At 36.8% G+C, this 27,385-nt stretch overlaps 1 protein-coding gene across 2 annotated transcripts in view; it reads left to right on the top strand.

Annotated features, from left to right (window-relative positions):
• The first annotated feature begins 6 nt into the window (after positions 1 to 6).
• HTT (huntingtin) overlaps positions 7 to 27,385 on the top strand; it is an 87,308-nt gene continuing 59,929 nt past the window's right edge. The window contains exons 1-17 of one of the 2 annotated variants that reach the window (XM_026846638.1): positions 7 to 132; positions 6,420 to 6,503; positions 6,920 to 7,040; positions 11,242 to 11,301; positions 13,279 to 13,358; positions 13,773 to 13,911; positions 14,161 to 14,302; positions 15,792 to 15,970; positions 16,430 to 16,634; positions 17,505 to 17,552; positions 20,766 to 20,846; positions 21,268 to 21,632; positions 23,448 to 23,571; positions 23,865 to 23,983; positions 24,884 to 24,995; positions 26,376 to 26,516; positions 27,212 to 27,370. In XM_026846638.1, the coding sequence (XP_026702439.1) occupies positions 32 to 132; positions 6,420 to 6,503; positions 6,920 to 7,040; positions 11,242 to 11,301; positions 13,279 to 13,358; positions 13,773 to 13,911; positions 14,161 to 14,302; positions 15,792 to 15,970; positions 16,430 to 16,634; positions 17,505 to 17,552; positions 20,766 to 20,846; positions 21,268 to 21,632; positions 23,448 to 23,571; positions 23,865 to 23,983; positions 24,884 to 24,995; positions 26,376 to 26,516; positions 27,212 to 27,370 (2,260 nt within the window). In that variant the 5' untranslated portion in view covers positions 7 to 31. The remainder of the gene's footprint in view (positions 133 to 6,419; positions 6,504 to 6,919; positions 7,041 to 11,241; positions 11,302 to 13,278; positions 13,359 to 13,772; positions 13,912 to 14,160; positions 14,303 to 15,791; positions 15,971 to 16,429; positions 16,635 to 17,504; positions 17,553 to 20,765; positions 20,847 to 21,267; positions 21,633 to 23,447; positions 23,572 to 23,864; positions 23,984 to 24,883; positions 24,996 to 26,375; positions 26,517 to 27,211; positions 27,371 to 27,385) is intronic. The other variant, XM_026846639.1, reaches the window with a different exon arrangement.

Genomic DNA, 27,385 nt, shown 5'->3' on the forward strand with positions numbered 1-27,385 from the left:
GGTCGGTGCCGCCGGCGCGGGCGGAGCGGACATGGCCACCATGGAGAAGCTGATGAAGGCCTTCGAGTCGTTGCGCTCCTTCCAACAGCAGCAGGGTCCGGCTGCCATCCCCGAGGAGCCGCTCCAGAGACCGTGAGTGACCCGCACCCGGGGACAGGGAGGGCTCCCCAAGCGCTTCGGCGACATCCCCTGCCCCAGGGGGAGGCCGCCCCGCCAAGCCGCCGCCGCTCGGGAACTGTTGACAGCCTGAGAGGCAGCTGGCAGCCCCTGGAGGAGTTAGTCCTGCGGTGCTGCCCTGTCCTTGGCAGGAGGCTGTGTCTGTGGACGTGTCTGGGAGTATTGCCTGCTCTCTATTTAAGTTTAAGCTAGGAGTAACTTTTTGGGTAAGGACGTTTGAAAATCAGCAGTATGGTGATGAACGGGATATACAAGAATGCTCTGTGGGTTTCATAGACTGGTTCTGGGAAGGAAAACCTGCTTTTCAGCTAATTCGTTGCTGGAGAAGAGGCAAAAATCCCTAAACATAGCTTAACATACTAAGCGTGATAAAGTCTGAGCTCAGATGCATCTGGCGGGAGTTGATGTGGATGTCTGTTTATGACAAACATCACATAAAATCTTGTGCTGTGTCCTGCTCTGTAGACAACTAAGAGGAATTAGTTTAAATATTACTGATACCTTTTATTTTCTTAAATATTATGGATAAATGCATTACAGCCATGCAATATGCAGGTTTCCCATCGAGAGGCACTACTGGAGGACAAGGACAAGGAGCTGTTCGGCACCACAGTGCTACCCTTTGCATTTGCATCCTCTAAAAATAACTTTTATTGACTAGATGAAAAGACACTTAAGATTTTTATGGGATAAATACATGAGTCACACTTGCTTTTCCTCCGGCTATGGGAGAGACAGGAGAGAAGCATAAGGATTGAGGAGCAGGTAACTTTTAAATTGGCAGTTTCATAGTATTTTGGCAGAGGATGCTAAGCAGTGGAGCAGGGCTCTTGGCCACCTGCTCCCACAGTACGTTCTGATATGGATGCTTACTAAATTGTCATGGTTGATACTGTTTGGAGAGCATCTCAATGCATTTTCACATGTTTGGGGCATAATAGATGAAGAAACTCATCATCTTCATGAGAATTATTTTTTTTAGGTGCCTCACTAGTCTGCAGGGATTAACTGCTCTGTTATGTGTACTTTTTGTGCTAGTACTTTGTGTGACATGGAGGATAGATGGCTATATATTTCTATCTTTTCCTATATGTAGTTGAAAAAAGTCCATGTGGAAAATTACTGATGAGAGGTAGATCATGGCATTTCAAGAGGCACTCCTGAAAATTATTTGTGATGCTTGCTGAGGGATGGTATACTTGGTTTTGGAGTCTGAAATTAGGCATACCCTATTCAAAACATTAAAAAAAATGTTGTAGTTGTCCTTGTTGACTTTGCTTTATGTTTAAAAATAGGCTGTTATGTTTTCAGAGAGCTGATGGTATTGCATGCCCCCAGGAGCTATACAGATTCAGTAACAGCACGGCCTCATAAGAGCCTATGAAAGGATATTGTGGCAGTCTTTGCCAAAGTTTCCCAAACTTTAGTGAAATACAAGGTGACATCTTGAATGTAATTCACAACACTGTCTGTGTTGTTTTTTTTTTTTTCTTGTATGTAATGGACTGGAAAGGAAATTTGCCACTGTGTTTTCCTTGTGTTTGTGGAGAGGTGTTCATCTTCATTGTGGTTCTGTACAAATAGTGCTTAAATATTTGTAGTTCTGTGCTGTAACTTCTTATTGTTCTGTTTACTATAACAAAAGGATGCAAGCTTACCTGTCGTAGTGGAAGACTAAATTAATTAATGAATGTCATAGCATAAATGCTACTGGTTCGCTCCTCAGTTGTTTCATTAGGTATCTATTTCACATTGTCCATTAGATCTAAGTTGTACTGTTGCCCGAATTAGAGATGTGAGAAGCTGTCGTTCCTCAAGTTATAGGGTAATCTCATTATTACAGGTGGTATTAGATATTTTTTGTTGGATCTTTTTGCTGCAGTAAAACTAACCACCCACCTCTACTTTTTTTTTTTTCTCCCAAAATAAATTGCCATAACTTACAACAACACAATGTTACCTCTACATGATTGACAAAAATAATTTAAAAATATATACGTTTCTGTTGGACTAAGCAAAAATAGCCTTTTAAATATTTTTGGTAGAAACTGATTGTTCTATATCTGGTTAGTGAATGAGTCTTACTGTGTGTCTTCTGCTGTAAAATGTTTTAAGATCACAGAGGTTGGGGTAGAGAAGACTTAACTGTTTGCACAACACGTACTGAACTTTTTCTTCACTTTATTGTAAGACATTGACTTCTGAACTCGTGATAAAACTGATATCCTGGCTTTATGTTTGTTATTAAAATATTAATTGAATTTAAGCTTTTACCAAGAAGGTAAGAGCATTTTTTGTTTTGAGAGATTTTAATCAGCATTGATTTTGTGTTGTGCTTTTATTAGGCATTACAGTTAGACATCAGTTTCTGGCTCCCCTCTCTTACCTCTTGCTGTTGTTGTTTTGCTTCTATATAAACTTAGTTTGAGCTCTCTGTCATCATATAGTTTCTATGCACTTCTGCTGAGGCACCTTATTTTCTTCCATATCTATTTCTAGGGTTTTTTCAGACCCTTAAATTTGGTTGGAGTTGGGTGTTTTGTTTTGGATTTATAATTATAAAATTTTATTAGTATGATGTAAAAATTCAGAGTTTACTCAGTGAAACTAAAAAGCAAATGGGTTGTTGCACAACTTTCCGTATTTTATGTTGTATTCATTTTTACTTATCAGTGAGATGAGAGAATGACTTGCTGATGTTTCTTCTGGAAAAGTATTTAGCTTTTATTAGTCCAAAGGTGGATTCTTTACCTTTTCTCCTGTCAACTTGTTCTAATAGTTAATTATTGTATTTTAATTGTGCCCTTTTTTTTTTTTTTTTTTACATTTGATTCCAAGTTACCTTTACAGCAAAAGGTACTGCAAGAGCCAAAGTGCTCTCCAGAAATATGCATTTTTCTATATTCATTAATTTCTCTGGGGTTTTTTAATGTTTAACTGAAACTGTGGTTGTTGATTTTCATCAGTGCTATATGTAGAACTATCATGAATTTTTTTACTTAACTGAAGATCATGTGAGCTGCGTGGATCAAACCTATTGCCCCGCTTGTCAGTGGTGGGTCCTAGATGGTTTTTTAGAGTTACCATTTCTAGGGTGTAGACCTGTTCTAGATATTTTGTTTGTCATTGTCTGTGTTACTACACATTATTTGAAGTGTCTGCAATATTTGGGCTTAGTTTGTTACTTGATCCACTTATATTTCTGTTTGTTATTAATAGAATCTTTGAGTTTCCCATTACTTTTCTGAAGATTGTCAAGCTGTTTAGCTTGGCCCTTTTTCTTAATGCTGGTTCAGCTTTAGAGTGTCTGCATGCTTTTTACATATCCTTAATTTCTAGGTCTATTAAACATTAGTATCAGTGAGCTGCATCTCTTTGTAGCCAGGTCATCAGGACTCAGAGTGCAAAATTATCTGGCTTGCTCTTTTTCTGATACTGTTTGTTAGTCTTGGCTAGAGATTGTCTACAGAAGTATGCAGAAGAGTAAACTCCTCTGCATGTGAGATGAAGCTTTCCTGAAGAGAACTGCTACTTCCAGTATCTCTTGCCTTCTGTTATTTGTCAAACTGAAATGACCTTACACTTGGAGCTTGCTACTTCAGCTCTCTTTTAAGAAAGGTGTGATGCTGTTGCCCAACTGGATGCACATAGCAGTTTGCTTGAGGACTTCATAATACTTCTGAATAGAGCTGGTTGGGGTTTTTTTAATAAAAAATCATGTGTTTGGTCTCTAGATATTGTTCTGTTATCCTTCTTCCTCTGTAAGCACAGAAAATGTGTGCATGCACACAATATACATTAAGTGTTTGTCTTCCACCTTTTCTTTCATGTCTTTAATGGCTGATTTTTTTGGGAGTTGAATAACCAAATGGCAGATGAGACATTCAGTACAGCAAACTTGGTTGAATGTCTGTTCTTTTTTCCCTTTGGATAGTAAGTAACTGATAGTTAGTCTTCACCTCTACTTTCTGTTGTTTCAGTTTAAATGGTAACTTGTTACCCATATGCATTCCTTCTAAGTTTTCACATTAAATTTTCTCTAGTCAGGCATTTTAAAAGTTACTTATTTCAGTGAGGTGGTAGATTCCGTGTTAGGTGAGCTCTCTGTTTACAGAAATCTGCTGAAGAAATGAATCTGTACTAGTCTAAGTAGTATTGAATGCTACTGCCTGCCTTACTCAGGGATATATTATGTGTAGAGGATAAAGAACTTTATTCTGAAAGCAGCCTCAACAATACTTTGAATGCATTTTGTATCTGAAATAGTGAGTTTATGAGCAAGTTCAGATGTGCCTGTTGTGTTCTTGAGTTGAATGTGTGCTGAAAATGGTGCTTGTAAGACACAGGGGCAATGCTAGATAAAATTATCATAAAAGTTGAAATGATTGATTCAGTTGCTTAGGTGCCTGTTCACATCAGCAGTACTTAAGTTGCAAAATCAGTTGGGCATTTTAGGAAGTATTTGCTGTCTTGTTAGAGGTGATCTGAAGGTGCTGTTAAAGACTGTGGTGCTTTTTCAGGATGGAAAGACATAGTGTATCTTGATTAAATTCACACTAGCTACTTGTATTCTGCCAGCTGCTTAAGATATCCTCTTTGAGGAATGCTGAAGCTTACCTAAACAGAATACTACCAAACTATAATGGAAAAAATAATTTTGCTTAGAACTATTCCTTTAAAATTTTAAAAAGGGAAAGTATTTCTGGAGAGGATCCTGAAAGAAAAACTGAAATCTTGGGAGCAAACACATTTCAGTTCCCACTTCCGACCTGATGGAAGAAAAAGGATGGGGGTACTTGCAAAGAATTACTTTTTAAAAGAAACACTATTGTTTAAGTGCTCTAATATTACAGCGTAATTCTTCAAAGTTGTTGTCTAACAAAGTATTTTGAGTTAGCTTAACTTAATGTGCTTATTAGCTACTTGCTGTTGGTCCTTAATGTTGTGTTAACTATGTTAATGTAACTCAAGGCTGTTCACATTGTTTTCCAACTTCTAGTTCAGAAACACAGTTTTGCTACTTTATGGTTTTGCTGTGTTTTGTTAAGACAGAAAATAAAATACTAAAAATACAGATGGTCAGTTTTCACTTGGAAAACAAAAGGGAAGATTCTTTATGGATGTGAGTGAAACAGCAGGTACCTCCTTCTTGTAAAACAGACCCAGGTACATTTGGGTGTGCAGCTTAGCTCCAGTATTGCTACTAGTTAATTATTTAAAAGTAACATCTGCTTTTCTGGAAGCGATTTTGTTTTCAGTAAAGTTAAGAGTAGGAGACACTGAATACAGGAAAAAAAAAATTCACCATCGTAGTTAAATCTCTTACTTTCTCTTTTTCAGTTCATTTATTGGAGGTGCAGCAGGGAAGAAGCTTCTGTTCTAGACTCAACTGTAAAGGGTTATAGGAGCTTATATCATGTTGAAGTCAATGTTAAGCAAATTTTGCAAAGTAAAAGCTTTCCATATTGTAGCTTGTAGACATGTATTATTTGATTCTGTGACTTTTATTCTCTTTGTTTTACGCTCATTTGCTGCGAGTTGGCTAAGCTTGGCCTTTCCTGGACTATACCAGTGTTACTATAGGGACATTATTCTTGATAGGCATAGACTGTTGTCTAGAGCTTTGCTATTTTTATAATTACAAAACCATTTGGAAGAATGTGGCATATGATAGGATTGCTTCGGCATCCTTTCCATTTCAGATACAAAATGGTCAATTTAATAGAACTCTTAAGTTTTAAGAACTTGACAGACAAAAAAAGTTTAGGGTGACATTATGTGTGAGGAAGGTCTTTTAAAAAGTGGTATTTTTAGGTCTGCAAGACTTGTTCTCATGGCTTACTTTCCCCAACCTTTTTCTGTCAGTTTTTTATTTCAGCTTTGTCCTAGGTCTGCTCCACTTTTTCCTTCCTTTTCCTTTACTCATCTTTGTTCTTTTTTTTTTTTTTCCCCAAAAATATTTTCTTAGTGAAAGTTATGGGATTAAGATTATATTCCCTGTTAAGTGGCTCATTCTTTTGGTTTTTGTATTCTTCTCCTTGCTTGTGTGCCTGTATTCTCTCAGCAGCAGTTAGTATATGAAGTCCTGGGGCTACAGGAAGTTAGTATACAGCTGTTTATATAATGGCCAGAAGGGTGCATCTTCTTGTATAATCATTAGACACTAAGAAGAATGTTTAAATGGTCACTGCTCACATTTGAAGTCTTATCTCATACTTATTATAATTGTGTTGTTCCTTTAGAAAGAAAGAACTTTCAACTACCAAGAAAGATCGAGTGAATCATTGCCTAACGATATGTGAAAATATAGTTGCTCAGTCTTTAAGGTAAGACAATGACTTTAATTTATTGCATTAATATGAATATCTACTTTGAAGTGTATGTTATTTGGAGGCTTCCTGATAATTGCAGATTTTAAATGCTCAACTTCTGTTTGAAATGGCACATTTACATTTTTTTACCAACCCAAAATCTGAGAAGTAGTTTTGTTTAAACATTGGTGGAGTAAGCATTATCCTTTACTTCAGACAGAGAAACTGAGGCACAGAGATCAAGTACTTTGACAGTTTGTGTAGAAAAGAGCAGAGAAACTCCCAATGAAGTGCTTTAATCCATTGAATATATTTTCTTGTGTAACTATGTATAATATATGTGTAGTTGGATTATCAGACCCCCTCAAAGAGAGCATTGGTGTTTGCTTTTCATAGTGCACGTTGTAATTTTCTAATATTCATTTATTTAGAAATTCTCCAGAATTTCAGAAACTGCTGGGAATTGCTATGGAACTCTTTCTCCTCTGCAGTGAGGATGCAGAATCTGATGTCCGGATGGTTGCTGATGAATGCCTTAATAAAGTTATAAAAGTAAGAACTTTTATTTACTATACTACCAGATTATACCTCCTCTTGATGCAATGTCCTGTATGAATTCACACTGATGTTCTTTTAGTTGCTTTTCTTATTGTTGATAATATCTCATAATGTAGGAGGTTAAGTAAGCTTCTTCATTAAATTCTGTATGTGCTCTTAGGAGAGCTTTTTATACACAGACCAAGATATTTAACTTGTCTTCTGTCATTCATCATTTTAATAGATTATTTTCTTTAGCCATTCATTAACTTTGTTCTCTTCAAGTTAACCAAAACAAGAACATGGGCTTTTCTAAAATCATCTTGTTGTATGGGAGGAATACACTGTTATTTTTCTGTAAACATGAAGATATTTAACATGAGGAAAGGTAAAAACATTATCAAAAAGCTGGCTGAAAGATGGAGTGGCTTTTCATTCCCAACTAGTAGTATACTGTAATTCAGGTAGTGTGATTTGCGGAGACTTGGAGGAGGAGCCTTTTAGGCAATAATTAGGATAAATATGGTGTTCTGGAGCTTGTTACCCTACTGTGATCCAGAATAAAGGGCTTGTTAGAGAACAGCAGGTGGGCAAGGTCTGTGAGGTCAGGCAAGGTCTAAATCTTAATTCATCTTAAAATGAACTTCTTGAGGAATTGGTGTGATCTGCTGCTTCCAGGACAGGTTTACCTTCACTTGTCCTTTTTTCTTTTTTTTTTCCTGTTTTCTGAAATTCTTGACCTTTGAGTCAATGCACAATTAATCTAGCTGATCTAGTACCTGCATAGTTAATTTAGTTGACACAAAGTTAAAGTGCTTTAGAAATACATAAATAATAATTTTCTTTAGCATGAGAGTTGTGTAGAAGCAAGCAAGTAACCATCCCTATTTTTGTAGGTCTTTCAGTTAAGTTCTATTTGTTTGATGTCTGAATGAATTAAGTTTTGTGTGTTGAGCTTGTGACTGAAAGCTGTATGGAGAAAGCTTACTGATTATGTAGTATATTCCATAATGATAGGGAATGAAGAAGTGCCAGTATCTCTTGCTTTTTTGTTTTGCCCTGTAGCACTTGATTCATTCTGATTTGAATGCTTTTCCATGTGCAAAAGTTTTAACACTTTATGGAATGCATAGACCATTATATAATTTAATTGGCTTTAAAAGATGTTCTGAAACACTTCTAAAGAATGCAAACTTCCTTCTTTCCACCAAACTCTTCTGTAGGCTTGGTATAAAATTGACCTCTCAGCAATCTGTCTAATATTGTTGCTTTCTGGCATGTTTCAAGGTAACTTGGAAAAACTGATTTGTTTTCAAATATTTGTGTGGTTGTTTTGTTTTAAACATTGAAGTGGTTTGAAATGATGGAGTCTTCTATCAGTCATTAAGCTTGCCATTAGGTCACAGCTATGACATGGTAATAGTTGTGATAATTCCAACCACGTGTATGTATTGGATTGTTATCAAAGCACATCATAGTTCATATTCTGTTTCTATGTTTTATGCTGTGTGGAAGCAACTTAGTCTTCAGGCAGATGTTCCCTTGTGTATAAATGCAGAGACAAAAAGATGTACAGTTTTATTTTGGTTGTGCAAGTAGCAGTAATGTTTGTGATGAGTGGAACAGAGGCATCAGGCCCTTAAGCTTGCATATTAGTCGATGTTCAGCTTTTTAGTACCTCAGGCATTTTATAGACTAATTCTGTTGCTAGAAAGATCATAGAATGGTTTGGGTTGGAAGGGACCTTAAAGATCATCTAGTTCCAACCCCCTGCCATGGGCAGGGACACCTTCCACTAGGCCAGGTTGCTCAAATTCCCTGCTAAAGAGTCCCTCCCCATCTTTCCTGTAGCTCCCTTTAAGTACTGGAAGGCTTCTGTAAGGTCTGCCCAGAGCCTTCTCCAGGCTGAACAACCCCAACTCTCTCAGCCTGTCCTCGCAGGGGAGGTGCTCCAGCCCCTGATCATCTTCGTGGCCTCCTCTGGACCCATTCGAGCAGCTCCGTGTCCTTCTGATGTTGGTGCCCCCAGAGCTGGACACAGCATTGCAGGTGGGGTCTCACAAGAGCAGAGTAGAGGAGGAGAATCCCCTCCCTCGCCCTGCTGGCCACACTTGTCTTGATGCAGCCCAGGATACAGTTGGCTTTCTGGGCTGTGAGTGCACATTGCTGGGTCATAGTCAGTTTTCCAGCAACTACTACTCCTCTGTAAAGATACTTTAGATCCTACTCCTATAAAGATGCTTTGTATTTTCTCTCTTTAAATATAAGAATATAGATGTAAGCCCTACTTGTGTAACCGTGTGTCTGTTTGGAGTTTACACTCATTAACATATTTAAAATGCTAACATGTCTGTGTAGACAAGGCTGTAAACTGAAACAGCAAAAAAGATTAGATAAACACTCTGTGGGTCATCTTTAAGCATCACTGCTCTTAGCTGTCAGAACCTCACAGAGGGTCTAAATTGCTCGAAGTTTAAATAGCTTTGGTGGTAACTTTATTTCAAAGAAAACTACCAAGTTGGGAGTTACCAGGTTTCTGATGGTAAGGTGTTACCAAAGCTGCCTTATTTCTGAAACTGATGAATGATGTTGTAGTTATCTGTGTGTTAATGATACTGTTGTGGGACTGCTCACACAGATTAGAGTACAGTTGGTTTCAGTAATTGGGATTTATTATTTGTAGTAATTTAGAGTTAACTATGCTTATAATTTTTTTCTGATTGGGATGACTTTTTAGATTTTGGCCTGCTAAAAATTTAGGTGGACACTAATAAAAAAAGTTTTTCCAGTTGAGTGTATTATAAGGACAACTTACCCTTGAAGCCAAATAGTAGCTTGTGCCTTTTTGTGTTGCTTGATATCCTTATATACAGGGGTAGTGAACTTCACATAAAAACTAAGTTTTGTGAAATAAGATTTATCCCCCCTATGGTCATCTAGGCACCTGCAGTTAATAGTTGGGGTGCTTATGACAATATATAGGTACAAGTCAGGTAAGGTTTTTGTGGGGAAAGTAATATCATTAAATTATAATGACTGGTGTAACTGGGAGGAATGGAGTTTTGGGGCATAAAATTTTAGACAAGGGGAACCATGCTATGGAGAAGCCACAGGCACATCACTGACCATGTTTAAGCAGCTGTGGCCTCTACAGCAGCACGTGCCATGTAAGATTTTGTGGTCATCGTGAGTAATCCTGTGAAGTGAGCTTCATGGTTAGTGGCCAAGAAGGCAGATAGAAAATTAGGAATTATTATTTGTCAGGGTATAAATAATTAAATACTGAATGTTATAGCAGTGTATAAATCCACAGTGTAGGCATTTGTACGTTGTATGAAGCTCTCATTTAATCTGAGGAAGTGGCAGTGGAAATGTTCATAAGCAGTAGTATGCACTAGGAAAAGAAAAAAAAAAAAAAGGAGAAAAGGTAATCGTGTGTATAGAAAATATTCAGTAGGAAGAGATTATATGTAGCAGAATTATTTTTTTTTTTTCCTTTGCTATTTTAAAGATAGAAGGAGAATGATTGAGGTAAACAAAAAAATTACTACTTCTCAGTGCTTACTTTCATTTGATGTACCCTAGTTCCTAGCCAGGCTGCAGGTTCAAACTACAGTGTATGCTCTGTCACAGTATGCTTGATTAGATCCTGGGATGCGATACTTCTGGTGTCCAGAGCGAACACCTTGTGGTAATAAATGGATGCAGAAAATAGGCTGATTTATTGAAGAAGGGTTTTTCAAGGATTGTTAAAGGTAATGATACAAATGCAATCTTAATTTGAGAAATAGTAGGTGTCTACTTGACGTTGGGGATATATAACAGGGAATGCCTCTTGCTGCTTGTGAATACTATTTTTGTGTTTTAATATTCTATTCATGAGTATCTATTCCTTCCACTTGCCAGAAAGCATGTTAGGTTGGCTCTGCTTGTAGTCTGATCCCATATGGCCTTTTTTAGCTAGAATGGGTGAAGCAGTCAATATTAACTGCAAATAACAGAGTTTGGAATTTGTCCACAGTTCTGCTTTATGTTTGTGTGAAAGATAAAGGTGTCTCTCTTCAGTATTTAGCACTTACCTGGTTACACATCAAATATAGAGGCAGTTTAGATAGTTCTGTGCCTTTTTTTGGAAGCTGTTTTATTACAAGTGTAACATTATTCTGTAAAGTATCTACCCTCTGATACAGTACATTCTCAATGCATTTTATTGCAGGCTTTGATGGATTCCAATCTTCCTAGGTTACAATTAGAACTGTATAAAGAGATTAAAAAGGTGAGTTTCTTTCTTTCATGTCCTTTTGAATTGTGGTATTTAGTAAAGTGTTTTAATATATTAGAATATGGCATTAGTGTAAATAAATAGTGCATGTATTTTAAGATCAAGATCAAAGCTTCACTTTGGAAGGATTTGTGACTGTTTAATGTATTATTCTACCGAGTTCCTCACTGTTGGCCCTATTGTTTAGCTTTTAACCACTTCTGAAAGCTTATCTGGCAGAAAATGTGTGAGCATTTGGTGTGAACAGCAGTCTGAGTTAACCGTAGTGACTCAGCACCCAAACTAGTAAGACACATTCATGATGTTTGCTTCACTGACTGAGCTGGAAAGAATAACTTTGAGCAAAAGGGTGGTGAAAAGTAGGCGGAGGACTGTGACATTCTCAATTTAACATAACTTCTCGGAGGAATCAATTGATCAAGACAAGAAGTGACCGTGATACAAGTTTTAACTACTTTGTGAATGTGTGATGTGTACTTAGAGCTTCTGTAAGAAGCATAGGTAAAAATACTGAAGCATCTCTCTGCCTCAAAAGTCACAATTTAATTATGTCCATGGGAAGAATTTTAGTAATATCCTTTCTGAAGTATATGACTACAAAAGAAAAATGCTGCATTCAGGACAGTATTGCTAAAATTGTGTCTCTTACATCTATAAGCGTATAGCAAGGCTTATAGAGAGAAAATGTAGGTGTTATTTGTCAGACAATAATGCTATCACTTTTTGTTATATTTCTGTGGGAATGATGGAAGTCTAGAAAATAAATAACAAAAAGCAATGTGGGTAGCTTTTCTTCTGTCAGATGTGGACTACTTGTAGGCCCTGTATGAATATGTTAATGTATTATTGTACCTTAATGTCATGCAGAATTTTTGAGGGTATAGAAATTGGTGTCTAGATAATTAATATAAAATAACCAACATAGACAAAAATAGCTCTGAAGTTTCTGCCCATTATGACCAGTTGCAGGAGGAAATATTTTGTTGTTCATGGCATGTGCTTATTGAATAGTTGCTCTCAGATTCATGGCAGAGGAAAGAGAGAGAGGTATCAAGTACAACAGAAGCACTCAGTAGACCGGATTTTTTGTACATCAGTTGGATTACTTTAGGAGCCATGCCAGAATCTGTTGTTTGGCTCCTGAACCTGAAAAATTCACATTTTGTAATTGAGATGCAAGTTATTTTTACTTGTCATGCTCACAAGACCATGAGCCTTTGATATACTAGCTAAAGAAAATAAATCAGTTTCGAAACACCTAAGCTCTGTCTTCAGAGGGTCTTGATTTGAGAAGCATTTTGGTTAGGTTCAAACTGTATTAGGTACACAGTTTCTCCTAGACATCTGTTGACTTCCATAGTTCTCCGTATTTCCAACAACAATAAGGAGCTTTACTATATCCTTTACTGTATCCTAGTTGTAAAGGCATTCTGGCTCAAGTCAGGTGCACAACTGAAGATGTCAGTACAGACAAATAGATACTAAACTTCAGGATATAAGCCATTACAAAGTGATACAGATCAGTGTGTGGATTTTTCTTCTCTGGTATGCTGAGGAGCTGAACATTATTTATTTTCATATCTCCACTGCTGTCATTTTTATGCTGCATTTATATCTCTGCAAGTGTTCCAGTGATTTTTAGACTCTTTATATCATCAGTGTTTGTTGGTTGATGCCTTTCTTTGTGGTATTTTAAGCTAATGTCAGCAGAGTGGAGATATCGGACGTTTCCTTGTCTTTCGTGGTGTTCCTTATTAATTTTGAGTCACTCGGAAAATTCTGAATACCAGCCAGAAAAATTAAGGCAGTCATGGAGCTGACTTGGCTTCCTTTTGGCTAAAGGAAGTTTTTGATTTCCAGACATCTTATACTTTTATCTAAGTAAAATGGTATAAAACTGATACTACTGTATATTATAGGTATTTTTTATTTTTTGCGTGATGAAATGTAACAATCATATACTCTGTCTAGAATGGTGCTTCCAGAAGTCTACGTGCTGCGCTCTGGAGATTTGCTGAGCTTGCCCATCTAGTTCGGCCTCAAAAGTGCAGGTAAACACATCCTAGTAATCAACTTTTCATAGAGCATTTAATAAAATATAGATGTTAGCAAAATGTTACTGTTTTCAAGTTTTAACATATAATTGGGAGGTTGGAAGAATTCCTATCACATTGTTTTCTCTGAAGTAGCCTTATTTGATTAACTGCTATACATGACTGGGAAAAGGAGGAAAACTTGTGAATACAATGACTTTTATTTTTTTTAAGCATCTTCTCTTTAGTTCTATCAATGTCTGCAAATTGTATTCAGAAGCCTATTGTGTTTTTTTTCTACATAGCATGTAGCTAACAAGTACATTTTTTTATGATTTAGTAATACCACAGAATCTGAGTATGAATTAGCAATGTGTAGATGGATTCAGTTGTTCTGATCTCAACTTATTTTTTCTCCTTTGCTATGCTTAGGCCATACTTAGTGAACCTTTTGCCCTGTCTAGCGCGAATAAGTAAGAGACCTGAAGAATCAGTACAAGAGACACTAGCTGCAGCAATACCAAAAATCATGGCAGCGTTTGGCAATTTTGCAAATGACAATGAGATTAAGGTATCTTTGTTTAACTTATTAGTGCTCCCTGTTACATCTTAAAGCACAGTAAGCTATCAGCATCATCAATCAGATGTTACAGAAAGCAGTGTTACAGCTGCATGTCTGAATCAAGACAAAAGTTGCCCTTGCTTGATGTAGGTTGAGTAATGCTTTGAATAACTGAAAATTACATTTGCCCATATCTTAATTCACTTCTGTCTCTTTTCCTTTTTCATAAAAAGTTAAGTAAGGTATCTTTGTTTTTAGGTTTTATTGAAGGCTTTCGTAGCTAATCTTAAATCCAGTTCCCCTACTATCCGTCGAACAGCGGCAGGATCAGCAGTAAGCATCTGTCAACATTCACGAAGAATGCAGTATTTTTATGCCTGGTTATTGAATGTACTTTTAGGTAAGATTCAGAAAAAAAAAAGTGCTTTAGGAATAAGTAATATTGATTTTTTTTTTCCATGTAAGACACTTTTCTTATGTGAGAGGTTTTCAGGCGGAGCAATGATACTTAGACTACCAGTTACACTGCTCATGCTTTCTCTATTATGTGGTGTTAGATGAAGGTATGACTAAAGCTATTTTTTTCTGTGCTGCAGTCTTAATTCAGTAATGTTGAAAGACATAGCCAAAGCTAGGGAAGCAAGTATCCTGTTGGAAAATGAGGATGTCTAGCCATTCTGGAAAAACTTGCTCGGTTTGTGAAGACTAACTTGGTTGTTAGTGCAGCTGGTCAGAGGTGGGGGATATGACTGCTATTCTCTGAGTCATGAGCACATATCCTGTAACCATTGTTGGAAAAAGTACCATGTAGATTCTTTGTTGAAAACTGAACTTGCACCAGAAATGAAGTTTTTTTTAAAATTTGAAAGCATACAACTTTGCATCAGGTATTGCTTCCGTATTTCTTCAGCTGGGAAGTTTGAATGGTCTTTGGTGTTTTGCAACTCATGGTGAGATGCTTGTCTGGATTGTAGTGGAAACTTTTGCCTCAGTTTTGTTACTGGTGAGGGTTCTTTACTATGTAGACTATATTGTAAAAGGAGAGGTAAGGAAGACCAACAGATTATCAAGCATTATCATGTTAGTCCTGGGTCTTCTAAGAACAGGTAAAAAATTCCGATGCCATGTAGTGACTTTCCTCACTCTATGTGACTTGAAAATAGTGAACTTCTATGCACACATTCTTCTTTCCTGCCTCAAAGGTGATGTTCTGTAACGTCCTGGCATTGGTACTGATTTCAGGCAGAGACACTAATAGGAACTCCGTGAATTGATTCTGGTTTGATTGATTTTTTTTTTTTTTTTTTTTTTTTTTTTTTTTTTTTTTTTCTTCCTTTTAATACAAGGCTGTGTTTTCTTACATAATTTATATTTGTTCTTAATCTGTTTTGAGTTTCATTCCCTGATTGGCAGGTAGGTATACGGAACAAGGTTCCAAATACTTGAGGGAGGAAGCAAAAAGTGTAAATGTCATTCGTTGGGATTGTAGCACGTGTGCATGAGGGAATTATATTTGTCCTTAATTTAACTGCTATTTAGGTAGAGGAGGCAGGTGAGGGGAGCGAGAGAGTATAGATGACTTGATGAAAACATCAGGTATTATGGCAAAGAAATTTTTTTGTGTTCTTATTGAGTGAAAAGAGGTAGGGAACAGGGAAGGTGAGACAGGGTCCTCTGAGCATTCTTCCACATCGCTTAAGTCATTCTCAGGAATATTAAATAATACTTGTTTTCAAATGCTTCTACATTTAGAAGGCATTCTTAAATTGCTGCTAGGTTTTGGGTTTGTATTTTTAAATAAGCTATTATATGGACTACATCAAATAACATTTGTGTAGAGACTATCCACTGTCACTAAGTGATTTGGTGCTTGCTTTTCTACCCCCAAGGCTTGTTGGTTCCTGTGGAAGATGATCATCCCACTCTTTTAATTCTGGGTGTTTTACTTACACTAAGGTATCTCATACCTTTATTACAACAGCAAGTAAAGGATACCAGCCTGAAAGGCAGTTTTGGCGTAACAAGAAAAGAAACAGAAATTTCACCTTCACCGGAACAACTTATACAGGTAAAATATGAATAAACCTAACCTGAAGAGTACTAATTGGAAGGAAAAGAAATAAATCTTGCATATAGTATGATACAGTACTAGTTTGATGTTGAACATTATGAATTCTTTTCTTAAATTCCTGTTCATCTTGGTAAATGGTAGTTGGTCTGGTGACTGGAATTATGGATAAATAAAGACCAGTGTTCCCAAAGAAGCTAAAAAACATCATATTTATTATAATGTGCTTTGATGTGGTTTCTCCTTCTATGACAATAAACAGAAACAACAGACTTCTACCAAAAAGACTGTTGAATGGCTACAATTAATTGACATTTTCCCCTTGGAAGTGAGGTGAAGATTAGATATAGCACATGTCATTTTTAATTCACCACTGAAATTTAATGTGGTAAATGAAAAAAAAAATATAGTATATTGTGTGTTCATAGAAGCTTATTCCAGTACTTTGTTTGATTTTAGGTTTATGAATTGACTCTGCATTACACCCAGCATCAGGACCATAATGTTGTGACTGGAGCTTTAGAATTATTACAACAGCTCTTTAGAACGCCACCACCTGAACTTCTCCATGCCCTGACTGCCTCAGGGGGCATCGCACAGGTCAGTGTATCCAAAGATGAACCTGCCAGCAGGAACCGCAGTGGAAGCATAGTGGAACTTATAGGTAAGCTATATTTTTGGTAATTCAAGTAAAAGGAGATGAGCGTACATCACCAGCTCTATTTCTCAGTGTTAGCCAAAAGTATGAAGGAAAAGATGAGATGTATAAAGTTATGCGTGACTTCCCCCCACCCCCATACAGTAAAAGGTTATTTCCCTCTTTCCTTTAAGTGGGTATGTGTTCCTTGAGTAATGACAAACTCCAGAGTATTTTTTATAGTTTGTACTGATGGAATTTTTTTTGGTTACACAGAAGTTAACTGTGGTGACAGATTTTATTTTTTTTTTCCCCACAAAATTAATGTTCTTCTCACCAAGCATCTGACAACTGTGATTCATAAAAAGCTGATCTAATCAGAGTTTATATTAACTGAGAGCTCCTTGCTGAATACCAAAACCAGCATGAAATTAAAGCATGACTGAAGTTTATCCATAACTGTGAAAATCAGCTATTGATGTTCTTGTCTGTGAAGTGCATGTTCTTAAAATTGTCTCCTAACTGCTACTTACCTGTTTTCAAAAAATCAGTCTCTGATTGGATTTCTGTAAGGATTCTGTGTTGAACTAACGGATCATTCTAATATTGCTGTTATTAGAAGGTAATTCATTAGCTGGAAGCAATCATAGCAGTGAAGTTTAGAGCATATATTTTAAAGCCAACTTTGCATAAGTGGCATAGAAAAATAAAAAGTCATTTGATGGTGAATGATCCAAAAATCTTGGACTTCAAAAGAAACCAGTTTGCTAGTTCTTCCTGGCTTTGTTTTGTTTTGGTTTTTTTTCCGCCCTCCTTCACATTTGTGGCTATTAGAATTCCTTCATGATTTCAGCAGCTCTGTCTTTGCCCTGATGTCTTACTTTCTGTGATTTGCAGCTGGAGGGGGGTCTTCATGCAGCCCTGTTCTTGCAAGAAAGCATAAAGGTGATTATTTTCAAAACCAAATCTTTAATTGCATTCCTTTCTGATTTTTTTTTATTTTTCTTCCCCCTCCCCACTTCATTGTCTTGCTGAACTTCAGTGTTCATTCACGATTGCCTTTGTTATCAGCTGAGCTTAATCACTGTAAATCTTAAAAGTTCTGATGTGATTTCTGATACTGCAATCAAGATATTCTAAAAATATTCAAAGCAGTATAATCCTTATTTTTGCTGTAGTTCCCTGGCAAAATTATGGTGATGAATATTGATGCGATTTTCACTTTTACGGAGCACATGTAAAAATAATCTCTCTGAACAGGGCATTCTTCCTTTTGATGGTAATAATTAACCTTTAACGTAACTCACAAAATAGTTAACCTTCCTGGTTTTGTTAGGCCTGTGGTTTTTGTCTTTCACTAATGCACGTGTGTGTTTGCATGCTTTGATATGATGCTTTTTTATTTCTTTTTCTGTTCTTGATGATTAAATCTATTCATTGTGTCTTACTATGAATATTTTGGTTTCTTCAATAGATAATTCATTTGGCAGGTTTTTATATAATCCAATTTTCTCTGAAGTGTTCTTTTCCCAGTTTGTGCATGAAAGAACTTCATATCTAGTTACACGTTTATACTTTGCTTAAAAGCAATCGTATCAGTACTAGAATCACTCTAGATATAGCTGTGCAACAGTTTCATTGCCTGTTTTAGGTGAGCAAAATGTTGCTACTGCAGTGGAGGTATGTGTGAGCATAGTGTGGTGAGTGCACGCATAGTAAACAGATGTATGATACTGGAAAGAAAAACTTCGAGGAAAAACAGTTTAAGACTAAATAAGTTCATACAAACTTTAAGGACCATTATAGTAACTGGCTTACTCTTTTTCTAAATATGTCCTCCTGTCTCTGTATGCAAGGAATCTCATCATGCTTTAAGAATATACCTAAATGAAATAGTGGTTAGAGCTGAATGAAATAGTGCTTACAGATGCAATGATAACTTCTGGTTTAGGACCAATGGAGTGAAAGGGTGTTCTGAAAGTAGATATTGCTTCAGCATTCAAAGGTGAGACAAAATGCAACAAATCAGAATAACAACGCATAACACTTTTAAATGAAAAATGATAAATCATAATTTTGATACTTGTTAATAGTCTTCAGTGTAACTTGGAGGTGTTAATAATACTGTAAATTCCATTAAAGTACTTGTTAAAACACTAACCTTTCCTTCACTCAGGGGGGAAAACAGGTATGAGTCATCAACTTTTATCCTTGATCATGATATAAAGACTTTGTTGTCTAAAACAATGGCATAAATGAATTTGAAGAAATCTGTCGATGATTTTGTTCTTCATACAGGTCTAATTTCATATAGTGAGTTGTTCATTTCCTGCTGCCCTCCACTGTAGAGAGGAGGGAAAAATCAGGCCTATTCCCAATTCCTACTTGAAGTTGTTTGGGAGTCTACTACTGTATAAAGTAGTAGGCTTCTGCTGTTGGTGAAGCTTCTCTAGCTGTAATACTCCTTTGTGTGCAGGGGTGTAGAGTGAAGCTGGTGTACAGAAATCTGTGACCCTAACAGAAAGACTCAGATATTCTATGTATCTTCAGTCTTACTGCTTCTGTAGTTTTGAGCAGCTGACCTATATTTGTTTGCTTATGTTTCAGCTTCATAAAATTATTCACAGAAAAGGCTGAGAACTCATATTGAAATGAAAGCCTATGTTCTGCATCTTACTATTATTTTTCCAAATAGTAGAAAATTATCTTGCAGTTTGTTTTGTATACTCATTTAAACATACAAAGCTTAATATGCCTAGTAAGTGTTTTTCAGTGTCCTTCCTCTTACACTTACTTTTAAGGGTGATCAGCTTTGGAAAGCAGAAGAATATCCTGGTTTGTTTCAGTGAAACGGTTGTAAATGTGAGAAAGAATAGAGAATATACTTTAATGTTTCTTGTTGGGAACTCTTATCAGGATTTTACTCATCCTTTTGTAGGAGTGTGTAGTTCTCAGTTACTGTAATTTTACATACATGGAAATGTGGTTACTTTTCTGTCTTACAGATTTGATTAGCATAAAACATACTTGTTGGAGGAAGACAATTCCACAGTGTTACTGATATGTATGAAAATAGTTGTGATAGAGAAATTAATACAAATGTCTGTTAATGCTTTTTTACCCCCAGTAACTTAAATGAAATGCAAAAGATTTCACCTAGAGTTATCAAAACATTGGTGTCTTACATGGTGAATCTTAGACTGCCGGTGAAGCTTATTCGAAATGGCAGAACGGGCTTATCTCAAAGCAGTTAGCGTGAATCCATCTGCCTCAGCAAGTGACTTGTCAGATCCAGAAGGATGGGCTCAGTAGCTCCCTCTACTCTGTATCCTGTCCTATTTACAGACTTTTTGGGGTAGTTGTGTCCCTGGTTGGCTCCAAGGCAGTGTGCATCTGGAAGTGTGTTTCTCTTTCCACTGCCTCTATTTTAAATAGGTATTATTCTGTGAGTAAGAGAACTCTGTGATGATTGTATTAGGCTATAAGTGGTTCTCACTTTTCCTACCGCAAAAGCCTCTCTGAAGATTTTTACCTTAGTAGTCCCTGCGTCTTAGTGACTGTTGTCCATGGTTCATCACCCTGTCCTACTTATGTTGCCTTGTGCTTCTAGTCTGTGCTGCTCTTCCCCCTAGGCATTTTCCATTCTGTTATCGTTAGAGTTCCAAGCCCCACACTGCAAGTAGCCTTTGATAATTTTCATAGCCTTAAGGAGGAAGAGGTTATTTATTCTATTACTTCTGGTGCTTTAGTGTCCTTTTGAGTTAAGGACAGACATCCAGATGCCAGGTATCCAGTCCTTAGTAACAGGTCATACTCGATGAGATTAGTGGGATCTTAAACGTTATCCAAAAAAAAAACGTAGAATGAGTAAGGTCGTAGGTAGTTTCCTGAATGGTTACACTGTTAAATGAAATTACTTAACTATATGTTTCTTTGTCACTGCTGTCTCTTTCTCTCCTGATCAGATAGTGAGGGACTGGATATTCACTTTCTTCATTCCTTTCTCTTTTCCATCTGTTGCCTGTCATAGCTTTAAAAAAATATTTGGATGAACATTTTAAAAATAGATCTCACATCTAACTGACTTCAACTGTTCTGTATTTCAAGTTGGCTATAATTTTGGAAGACTGTAAAGGTTTTTCTTATATCACTTCTCAGGTAAAATACTTCTTGGTGAAGAAGAAGGTTTGGAGGACGATTCTGAAACCCGATCAGATGTCAGCACTGCATCATTTGCAGGTAGTTGACTTTTTCTTTAGCAGTGCAATCAACCTGTGTTACTATACATTACAAATCCATTCTTTTATTGCTCTATGTAAAATATAAAAGTGACGTCTTATGGTGACTAGAAAGTGTCTGGGTGCTCAAAAAGGCATGCTAACAAAACTGAAACCATAAATACTCTTGGGTACAAAACTTACATTTGCCTAATAAACCTAATTGCATTTTTTGTTTTTTAATGGATATGCTGTCAAATTGAGCTACTGGTATAGATGGAATGGAATCTTACAAATGCTTATCTTCCCTACCTGTAGTTTAACTGTTTAGTTATACACTTTTCTTAGCCTGCTTCACTATGTGTCTTAATACACGGTTCCTTATCAAGAGTGAAACACAAGTTTAAAGACTTGACTGACTCATGAATGTCCATGTTTTCCAGCTTCTATGAAGGGCGAGATAACCAGTGAACTAGCTTCTTCATCAGGTGTGTCGACAGCTGGGTCAGTAGGGAGTTCAGCTGCTGATCCTACTGGACATGATATCATTACTGAGCAGCCACGTTCTCAACATACATTGCAGTCAGACTCTGTAGACCTAACAAGCTGTGATTTGACAAGTGCAGCTACTGAAGGGGAAGAAGAAGATGTGCTTAGTCGAAGCTCCAGCCAAATCAGTGCTGTCCAGTCAGATCCCACTATGGACTTAAATGATGGTACACAGGCTTCCTCACCAATTAGTGACAGCTCTCAGACTACTACAGAAGGTCCGGACTCTGCTGTAACCCCTTCAGACAGTTCTGAAATTGTAAGTGTGCAACGGGCAGAGGGGGGATCCCCTTCTACTGAGGGGCCCGACATATCTCAGAGCTCTTCCATGGAGGGCCCAGACTTGGATTCATCTACTTACTCGTCTTCTACTTTTCCATCCTCAGCTAGTAACAATGGAAAGGTCAGCGGCTCACACCTCTATTGGAGAGCTTGACCTCCTTTTAACACTTTCACTTCAGTAGTGATTTAAAACTACAAAGCTGTAATCAGTGTGTTCATCGTGTAGGTCATATGAAGGCATTAACAGATTGTTACTTACTGGAAGAATGTCAATATCAAAGGCTTGACCTAAATAGATCTTTTTAGTAGCATATCCTTCATTTTGTGTAGATATATTAATAACTGTTTTGGTGCAGGAAGACTAATGGAAGTGTTAAAGGGTGAACAGTATTTAGAATGATAGAGGAATACTTTTGAAACCTAATGCTTCACATTATCTTCTGTCTGTGCTTGTTCACTTGGCAACTCGTTTTGTTTTCTTTTTTTATTCCATCTCAAGGTTTTTTCCTATACTGTGCAAATACTGCATGATTTACTAATGTAGCGGTTACATATCTAATAAACACCTGAAATCTGTGTACAATATAGCAATTTTAAGAAATTAGTCGCTTAGGCAAGTGTATTGTGAGGTTGTAATAAAAACAGCGAAAATACGGTAACTGGGAACAAGAGCAGAAAATATCAAAAGGGGGAGACTTAGAATTTCTTACGTTCTTTTCTTCAAACATCATCAAACTTTTGACTTAAGTTTGCTGATAGTAACTTTGGAAGAGTAATAGTCTCTTACCACTACATAAAAATGGTAGATTTACAGTTGTGATAAGCTAATACTTCTGCAAGCATGAGGATTCAAGAACCAAAGAAATTATGATAATTGCTCTGTCTCTGAATTAAATGCAGGCGGTGCAGAGGCCAAAGTGAGCAGGCATTTATTGGCAAGATTCATTTCTTGCAAATTCTTGTCAGACTTGCATATATCAGTTTACTGCTTGTAAACAGTATGCAATTACAAGTAAAGTTATTTTTTCATACTTGACAGACGAAGTAGTTGTCCCGTTTACCCACACATGGGCATTTTAATGAACAATTTTGAGGTGGTTATAAAGTCAGGGAGTAACTGCAGAAGTATTTTGTCTTCTGATAAACTTACAGTGAAATTTTTTTTTACTTTCACTGTCTTTGTTTTGGGTGGGGGTGGGTGTCTTTTATGGTTATTTTTCCATTATACATACTATGTATATATTGCATTGGTACCAAGGGTCAAACTCCTTTCTGGAATTGTCTGGTTTAGTAGCCTCTGATTTAGAGTGAAGGAGTTAAAATATGTTTAAACTTATTTGTGCCTTTTTGTCCTATGCAGTGTGTTCTCAGTTTGACTTTACATATCAAGGACAAGTGAGGTTACAGGAGAGTATGACAGCAAGGGACAAGTTCAGTTTGTGACAGTAAAGGTGTTAGTTGTGACTTGTAACTGCTGAGACAGACAGTTATGTTTGGGATAAGGGAGCAAGGAGAGCTGCAGGGGAGGCAATGCACCAAGTGTTTGACTTTCTTGCTGTTAATATCCAAGTTCATGGCTCAAGTAGGAGACTGTCAGATCTAACTATGGCCTCTAATACCTCAGTGCTGGAGGACGAGGGGAACTGCTCTGGGGGCTGCATGCAGCTGTACACTAATATTTATCAGGCTCATATTTGCTTTCAAATTATTTCTAGATTACTAACACTGCACGTTTGAGATTTAATACTGTCTTAAGCTAGGTTATCTTAAGTCCTGTCCTTGCACTGTGTAGGTTTTGGAGGGTGCTGAAGGACAATATTCTGGAATGCAAATTGGGCAGCTACAGGATGAGGAAGATGAGGCTGCAAATATTCTCCAAGATGATTCATCGGAGTCCTTCAGAAATTCTTCTATTGGTATGTTGATAAGTGGGGGGGGACACACACAGACACAGGACTGGTGACACCTTTAAGGCAAGTCTTACAGGTGCATCTGCTGTAACTTCCGAGGGACTGAAGAATCACGTAATGAATATGAGAAGCAAATAACTAGGTTGAAATGTAAAATAAGGGATCTATTTCAACACTTCTAATGAATCACTTGTTTTGATCACTGCTAATTTATTTTTCATGTTTGTATAATTAAGTTCAATTAAAGTGCTTTTAATTTGCATTTGAAATGGTATTTCATGAATTGCCTTTTTCTAAAGCTCTTCAACAGCCTCACCTGTTGAAAACCATGAGCCATAGTAGGCAGCCTTCTGATAGCAGCGTAGACAGATTTACATCAAAAGAAGATGCACCAGATTCTGGTGATCATGAAAATAAGGTGAGAAGTAGTCACGTGATCTGGTTTAAACTTTAAAACAACTAGTGGGGTTTAAAAAAAAAATAAATTAGTTACGATTATGTAAATTAGTGGAAAATGTGGGTAGCCTGTATATATGGTGTACTTCATGATAGGTCAAAATAACTAAGGTTGATTTAGTAACTCTTGAGTTATAGATTGAATTTAATTTAACATAAGATGAATACACAAGTGTTGATATCTTGAATGCAATCACCAGCAAAGCCATAACAGAACACAGTCTGCTGAGAATCCAAACACCTTTTGTCTGTGCATTAATAGGGTACAGTGATACTTCATTACCCAAAATATCTTTGTGCTTGTTGCTAGCTGTGTAGGTAATCTCATCAGAAATTATTATGGCTATTCTCTGAGCCTCTGTCTCTGTGGAGAGGCTCATGCTATTCTAACCACAGATTACTGATTTCCTCTTAATGGGTTTTTGACTTTAACTTTAGACCTTGTTTGGAGCTGGGGCAAAAGGAGTTTTGTTTGTGGCAGGTAGAGTTAGATCAGCTTGAGCTACTGGGGGAAACAACTTCGGAATTAATTGCTTCTCAGAGTTTCCAGAGATGATTGGTGACAAAAAGTGTTTTATTACACTCCTTCAGATGGAAACAGCAAGTCTAGGTAATTCAGAAAATCTACAGAATGATTGGTCTTTCTGTGATTAAAAGTAAACCAATTCTGATATTGGATGGAGACTTCCCAAAAGCATTACATTTTAAGGCCTTTTTTTGGCATATGTATTAAATACATTTTGTATTACAATCTTTATACATTTGGGGATGTGCGCTATTTCTAATCTTGTTGTAATTAATATTTTATTTAAATTGATGATTAATTTTTATCTATATAAAAATTGTGATTTACCTCCAACAGCCCTCCAGAGTAAAGGGAGACATAGGTCACTATACCGATGGAAATTCTGCTCCCTTAGTGCACTGTGTTAGACTTCTGTCAGCCTCTTTTCTACTTACTGGGAAAAAAGGAGGTAAGTTTCTGTTCAAGACTCTGGTTCATTGTGTCTCTCAGTGTACAAAGTTGGAAATGTCATGAGTTTACACTTTATTGGAGATTTCAGGGGTAGGGTTTTTCTGTGACAGTCCTAATTTAAATGATCACTGGAGTACTGAAAAACCAAAAACCACTTAAAAATTTATGCCACTTTACAATGAATCCCATTTTGAACTGTTGTGCATCTAAAGAAACATTATGGTAACTTAATTTGTAAGTCAAATACTTAAGAATTTACAAATTGTAAATGTAATTATGAGGCTTATCCTCTGGGGCCGTGGTGGTTTATATATTGTATGAAGCTGCAAAGACAATCTGATATCAGTATTTCTTTTTATCAGTGTTGGGTGCCCAGTTTGTCCCCTATAAAAGTACCAATACGGCAGTAAGGAAACAGTTTTCTGAGTTGCAGTTCATTCTGTGGAAACTCCTAATAACAAGTTCGGAAGAATACATACAGTTCTCTCAAGTACTTGTCTTAATAGTTTTACAATGGATTTTGTGTATATTGCCTAATTGTTTCAGTTAAAACGAGATTTAAAGTATCTTTTAACTTTAACACTCGGCTGTGCTTGAATTCCATGTTAGTTTTTGGAATGTATTTCAAATAGAGGAAGTGCTGGTGTACCCATTTGTGTTTGGGAAATGTAACTTCATGTTTTAAATTATTCTGCTATAGGAAAGCAGAGACTTGACCTAAGGTTTTCAAAGACCTAGCTGAAATCTCAAGTTGAACTTTTTTCTCCACTTGTAACATTCTGTAGCATTTGAGTAAGTTAGTGTGTCTATTTTCTCATGTGTGCTTTCACATGTGATGTTGAAGAGAAGCTTTCTGGCAGTGATTGTTAGAGGAGGCTGTTGGGGCTCAATGTTATTTACCTTTTTAGCATAGTAATAAAATGTCATTAGGGATTCTCCAGAAAGTCTATGTGGCATACACTGCTGCTTTGATTTTTTTCACTGGAAAGTCCATGTCACAGGCATGTGTGCATGTGTCATTATATATATGACTAAAGGGAGCATTTAAAATATTTGTTCTTTTTGCCTTTTCTAAACTGTTATTTGTTCATGTGTTGTTCAAAGGCAGTGTTCTTGGAAAGACAGTATAGTAGCTATATTCTCATCAATGAATGAAGCAAGTTGGAAGTGTGTGGGTTTATTTTATATTTATTGGGGGGGGGAAGCTATATATAACTGCTGCCTCTGATAAACTGGAACTGCTTACGCTGCTTTCATATTTTTTGTCCAGGCTAAGCTAATTATATTGTAGAGTTATTAATTAACTTAAAGACCAATCAGGAAGCTTTTAAATACGCCCCCTCTCCACCTTGTTCCGCCCCCCACCTCTTCTCCTCAGCTTTAGTTCCTGATAGAGATGTGAGAGTCAGTGTAAAAGCCCTGGCAGTAAGTTGTGTTGGAGCAGCCGTTGCACTTCACCCTGAGTCTTTCTTCAGCAAACTGTATAAAACACCCCTTGAAGCAATGGGAGAAGAGTATGGTATGTTGCAATTCGCATATTCTTTTTTAATCCTGTGCTTAGGTTTTCAAATAAGCAAGGCAGCATTTGTACTGAAAACTCTAAATCCAGTTTAGTATTTCCAAACAAATATTGCATCAATTGGAACAAACATGCTGTCCGCACTAGTAGCGCATGTAGTGAGATTTTTATTTTTATTTTTTGTAGTAAGAAGTTTCAGTGAACAAGCTTGTACAGCTTCTGACAAGTTGAAGCTGTTTTAGTACAACTGCTATATAGAAGTGATTTGTTTATCTTATAAATGGTTTCTTCTAATTTCAGGCCATCTTACAGATGGTTTCTAAGCTATAGGTTCATTTTTGTGAATGCTACAATATGATCAGCAGGGAACTGGAGTATTCAACTGGTTTGATATGGTTTAAAGTGGCAAAGGTGGAGTGATGACCAGAACTCTTCTTAGATTTCCCCAGAGCATTTTTGTGTGCAATTGAGATAAATCATTAGTGGTTTTATATGTGATCATTGGTCTGGATGATGTGAATGATCTGTAGATTTATGTGCAAGGGATCTCTGAAAGGGAGAATGAGGCAGACATATTGTGGATATGCTGACGTTGATTGTACAATAGTTGGTACCCCCACTAAAACATATTTAGGGATCAGTTAAGTCTAAGACTAGTATTTTTAAAATAAAGTAGTTGTAACTTACTTTCTTAGAGGAGCAATATGTATCGGATATTCTGAACTATATTGACCATGGAGATCCCCAGATTAGAGGAGCTACTGCCATTCTGTGTGGAACAGTTGTCAACTCCATTCTAATTAAATCCCGCTTTGATGTGGAAAAATGGCTAATAAGTGTCAGAAGCTCAACAGGTAACAATTCATTTT

The sequence above is a fragment of the Athene cunicularia genome (genome assembly GCF_003259725.1).
Source record: "Athene cunicularia isolate RWA chromosome 4 unlocalized genomic scaffold, athCun1 chr4_part1, whole genome shotgun sequence".
In the NCBI taxonomy this organism is placed as follows: Eukaryota; Metazoa; Chordata; class Aves; order Strigiformes; family Strigidae; genus Athene; species Athene cunicularia.